At 35.5% G+C, this 5,651-nt stretch overlaps 1 protein-coding gene across 1 annotated transcript in view; it reads right to left on the bottom strand.

Moving 5' to 3' along the window:
- LOC149808009 (HBS1-like protein) overlaps positions 1 to 5,462 on the bottom strand; it is a 98,953-nt gene extending 93,491 nt beyond the window's left edge. Inside the window, exon 1 of the mRNA XM_089972425.1 lies at positions 5,327 to 5,462. Coding sequence (XP_089828551.1) covers positions 5,327 to 5,369 — 43 coding nt within the window. The 5' untranslated portion in view covers positions 5,370 to 5,462. The remainder of the gene's footprint in view (positions 1 to 5,326) is intronic.
- Positions 5,463 to 5,651: the final 189 nt, after the last annotated feature.

Genomic DNA, 5,651 nt, shown 5'->3' on the forward strand with positions numbered 1-5,651 from the left:
AACAATTATTAAAATTTAAGCTGTCCCATGCTGTTGGTTTGGCATGTTCATCTTGCGAAAAAGCCTAACCAATATATTCACTGAAAAGCCAAGATGTTGACTCTAAAACTCTTCGGACAGGGCATTGCGCATTTATGGACCTATTTGTATATAAACTGTATATGTATCATATCTAGATGCAAAGAAAGAAAAATCAAACTAAATATATTATATCATTTTTTTATCTCTTTATCTTTTTTTCATGTTAGTTCTATCTGTAAATGTTAAAAGAAAAGAATTAAAGAGATTTTAATCTCTTTTTTTCTTTCACTTTGTTTATATTTAAATAATAAAGAATTTTTATATTCTATACCAATTTATTCATTTGTCATCTCTTTATACTTTCACATCTTAAAATTGTGGATTCATGTATTAATAGCTAAAAAATATGCATTGGGAAATCAAAAGTACTTTCATGCATGTAAAACCAATAGGCATTAAATTATAAAATGTGGGACTTAAAAAGCAGAGTCCATGTACCTAGTCCCGGGAAGACAAATGTGTAGAAAATTCTTAACAAGCTATACTAAAGAAAATAGTCCAGTACAATACTGTCCAATAACCATTTTGAATTATCTTTGTGTGTCTTTGTATGTATTTACTTTTATGACTGATATTGCTCTAATTGATCACATCTTTCTTTCAGATTTAGAATCAATTTTGTGCATTATATATATATATATATATATATATATATATATATATATATATATATATATATATATATATATTGCTCTTATTGATCACATCTTTCTTTCAGATTTAGAATAAATTTTCTACATTATATATATATATATATATATATATATATATATAGTCTGCTGTTGAAATAGAGCGAAACTGGATGCACATTCTACATGTTGGTATTTTTAATTTTATCATATCTATATATACATGTATGTGTGTGTGTGTGTGGATCATCAGAGTCCAGATCTTTTCTAGTAGAAATAAACATCAAATAACTAAAAGAAAAAATTTTACCACACAAATGCCAGTTCAAACACAAAAACTATATAGCAGAAACAATATTATAGCATATACATAGCAAACATGGAAGATCGTTGGCCACGATCACTGGAAAAAGGGATCTTATGTAATTATCCACAGCCATAAATGTCAATAGGTGATAGTACAAAACATATAACAAGTTATTAATTTTACAGAATAAAGCTATCAAGTACTGGGAGAGGAGGAAATAAGGGGTCTGTATATACATGAACCTCAGAGAACAACTCATCCAAGAATGTAGCAAATTACGATAAACCATCACAACAAAAATGATCACATAAATACATTTTCTTTTCAAACTTCCTTTTGACTGTTTACAGAAAATACAACACATAAATATCAGAGGGTGGGAACATGAACACATAAAAGCCTTTGAATGTTTTGAATAAAGAACCATGGAGGTGGGGACGCACTCGAGGCCAATAGCTAATTATATCTAAATGTCGAAGGTGTGCCCACAAATAAAAATTAACATCATTCTAGACTACAGATATATGTAATTAAGTACGCAATTTAGGGACATATATGTCATCCCGGACTTTGTAGATAATTTCCAAGCACATGGTCATTGATGTTTGTTACGTTTTGCACAAAGAATTTTTAATTGCTCCAGTAATTTAACGTATTTCATTTTAACACAGAATTTAACTTTGCAATGAATTTAAAAATCTCTTTAGTTGTAAATGTATCACCTGCTTGTTTCCACAGGTGTTCGATGCGAGCTTGATATTGAGAAAAAAAAACAATAATCTGAAGGAAAAAAATCATAAAGAGTGACAAAAATAACTTAGATTACCCCTATGACCTGTTCTGACATAGAACCCTCTCTATCATAATATATAAGAAAAGGTATGGAACTTCCAAATACTTCGTTCCACCCATTACCCTTGATTTCCTTCTGCTATTTCCGTCTTTAAATGCACACGACCATACTATATGGCTTGTTTTATTCCTCAGATATTTTTCTATTCATAAGCAATCATGGACTTTTCTGCACTGTACCAAACTGAAGTTACGGGCTCCAAAACATGGCTTTTTCGCGAATTTTGTCTTTCTGGACAAGTGCATGCACATGTGAAAACCGGTGAAGAGAGCTACATGTACCATGTTTGCTACTCTACGATGCATTCCTTCTTGAATTACAAAACAGTGGTCAATGTAAAAGTAAGTTTTTACTTCCCATTAACTCGCTTCAACTTTAGGAATCATGTTCCATGCAAAAATTAGACATTGTCTTCTTCACTGCACATACATCGCATACATGCCTCTCTCTTTTCAAAATAATAATAATAATAATGAAGACTTTGTATAGCACCTAATCTTTACAAGCTCTAAGCACTTTACAACATTTGACAGCACCTATAAGATAAAAACATATATAATGATATGATTACAAACACAAAAACCATGAAATTAAAAAACATAAGACAACATGCTGAGAATATTAAAGGTAGGAAACATTATTAGGTCTTTAAGTTTGTTCTTGCAGTCAAAATAAATGAGTTTTGAGAGCACTCTTGAATGTGATCACTGTGTCTTTGTATCTAAGTTCAGTGGGCAACTCATTCCATGTTGCTGGGCCCTGGTATGCAAAAGAATGCTGTCCATATGACTTTGTTTTCATAGTGGGAATAAAGAGTATACATTTGTCAGAAGAGGAGCGTAAGTATCTTGCTGGTGTGTACACATGGGTGAGGTCAGATAAGTATGCTGGACTAGAGTCCGTCAGTGAAACGTAGCACAGAGAACAAATTTTGTGCTTGATTCTGGATCGAATTGATAGCCAGTGTAGGCTACAGAGCAGCGGGGAGGTGTGCTCTGATCATGGTACTCTATGATCCGAGCAGCTGTGTTTTGAACTTTTTGGAGTAGACATTAAGATGAACCAGACAGAACTGAGTTACAATAGTCCAGTCTTGAAAGTACTAATGGACACACAAGTGTTTTAGTGGCATCAACTGAAAGATATCTGCAAATGGAGCTGATGCATCTCAGCTCAAGATATGCAGCCTTGCATATGTTCATGACATGTTGGTGCAATGTGAGAGTACTGTCCAGAGTAACACCTAGGTTTCGTACTGATTGTGTGAATTTAATGTTGGTGTTGCTGATATTTATCGTCTGAGGTAAAGGATGTGAATGAGAAAGTCTTTGTGTTGTAATCAGAATGGCCTCAGTTTTATCATCATTCATCTGCAGCTTGTTACATGTCATCCATGATTTCACATCAGAAATGCACCTCTCTACACCTTGGATGGTAGCATCAACTTCAGTTGGGTGGCTTGATTTGTATATTTGGGTGTCATCAGCGTACAATTGGTGAGATAGTGGATGATGATCTATGACACTTGAAAGCGGCTGAGTGTATATAATGAAGACAACAGGTCCAAGAACAGACCCCTGTGGAACTCCACAACAGAGATCAACTGGGCTGGAGTGTATTCCATTTGCAGACACAATTTGTGTCCTGTTTACCAAGTAAGACTTGAACCACAGTAAGGCTGAATCATGAATACCAAATACATGCTGGAGATGGTAAAGTAATATATCAAGGTCTATTGCGTCAAATGCTGCAGATAAATCAAGGCGGGTGAGGACTGTAATCTTTCAGCTATGCAAAGCAGGGAGAATGTCATTAAATGTCTTTTAGAAGAGTAGTTTCAGTACTGTGGCAAGGGTGATATGCAGATTGTACATTGCTAAAAAGACTGTTTGAATTCAGATGAGATACAAGCTGGGATAGAACAACCTTTTCTATGATTTTTGAAATGAATGGAGATTAGATACTGGGCAGTAGTTCTTTAAATCATTATGGTCTAGTGCTAGTTTCTTCAGCAGAGGCTTTACAATGGCAGTTTTGAAAAATGATGGGAATTCACCCAATGAGAGAGAGGTATTAATAACATCAGTTAGTGAAGGCAATACTTGATCTAAGCATTCAAGCAACAGTGATGTTGGAATTGGATCAAGTTCACATGACTTTGGTGAACTCTTCATCAGGATTGTATGTACGAAATCCATAGAGACAGGTTCAAAAACTGCTAATGGTTGCTGCTCAAATTCTGTATCCCAACTATATGGTGACGACTAGTCAACTGAAATTGTGGTGTCAAGCTTATCTCTAATGGTCTGTACTTTGTCACGGAAGAAATTTGCAAACATGTCCGGAAGGTCGACTGGAGAGAAGCTAGTTGGAAGTGGTGTAGGTTTGTTCCTTGACATTAGCTTGTTAGTAATCTCGAAGAGCTCACTGCAGCTGGAACTTCCCATGATCTTAGTAGTGTAGTGGGCTGATTTCGTTGCATGGACTATATTTGTGACATTCTTCCTAGCGGCTTCAAAGATTTGCTTATGAATAGTCAGTCTGGTGGAAAGCCAAAGCCTTTCAGCTTTACAGCGGTCTCTTTTAGCAGTGCAAAGCTGGTCCCTAACACTGCTATACCATGGAGAACACTTTTGAATTGATACTCTGCACTTGGTAGCTGGGGCATGTTTGTTGAGCAATAAACACAGGCAGATATCGAGTTGTTCTGCTGTAGGAAGTAAGCAAGTTGTTAGGTTTGCTTGGATGTCATGCATTAGTTTGGTTCTATTTATCATACTGAGGTTTCTCTTAGTAGCAGATAAAGGTGGAGGGTTTGGGACTGATACATCAAGATGGCATATAATGCAGAGGTGATCTGATGCAAGGTCTATGAAGAATCCAGTCTAAAATGTGACCATGCAGCACACACTTCTACGCCGAAATATGATTGGCTCAAAAGGTTATACTTATTATCATAGGACTTGTCTCAGCAGTAAAAATTCGCGAAAATGCCACGTTTTGGAGCCCGTAACGTCAGTTTGGTACAACGCAGAAAAGTCAATGATGACTTGATGAATAATAAAATATCTCAGGTGTAATACAAGCCATATAGTATGGTCGTGTGCCTTTAAAGACGGAAATAGCAGAAGGAAATCGAGGGTCATGGATGGAACGAAGTATTTGGAAGTTCCGTGCTTTCTCTTATATTATGATAGAGAGGGTCCTATGTCAGAACGGGTTATGGGGGTAATCTAAGGTATTTTTGTCACTCTGTATGATTTTTTAATTTAGATTATTGGGTTTTTTCTCAACATCAAGCACCTGTGCTTGTTTCTGGAGAGTATCTGCGAGTATTTAGGCAGTATTTGGGTATATTTTGACAGTATTTGGGTAAATCGTGCCTCCGCATGACATTGGGCATATTGAACAGTTATTCAAGATAAAATCTGCTTTATCAGGATCAATGAAGCTTACCATCTTCAAAGTTCATCGATCGGACGTTCCTATGCCTAGACATTTTGGCAGTTGTTGGGGGATGTTTTATGTTTACACCAAAATTAGAAGCGCGTTTTATTTCGCGTCACATTTTACACTACAATCGTGTCTACCGAGTTCATGACATGTAAAGCTAGCATCCGAGCATAAGTTCGAAATTTCGATAAAATAATTTGTCCAAACGAACAAATGTATTGTTGAGTCTTTATGTTTATAATATAATTTAGAGTAGTTTTCAGTTTTTTATTATATCGGCTTTTCAGTAAATAATTTGTATCTCGGTTGAATACGAATGTGCAGAACA

The sequence above is a fragment of the Sinohyriopsis cumingii genome, chromosome 1, assembly GCF_028554795.1.
Source record: "Sinohyriopsis cumingii isolate HCF-2022 chromosome 1, ASM2855479v2, whole genome shotgun sequence".
NCBI classification, from domain to species: domain Eukaryota; kingdom Metazoa; phylum Mollusca; class Bivalvia; order Unionida; family Unionidae; genus Sinohyriopsis; species Sinohyriopsis cumingii.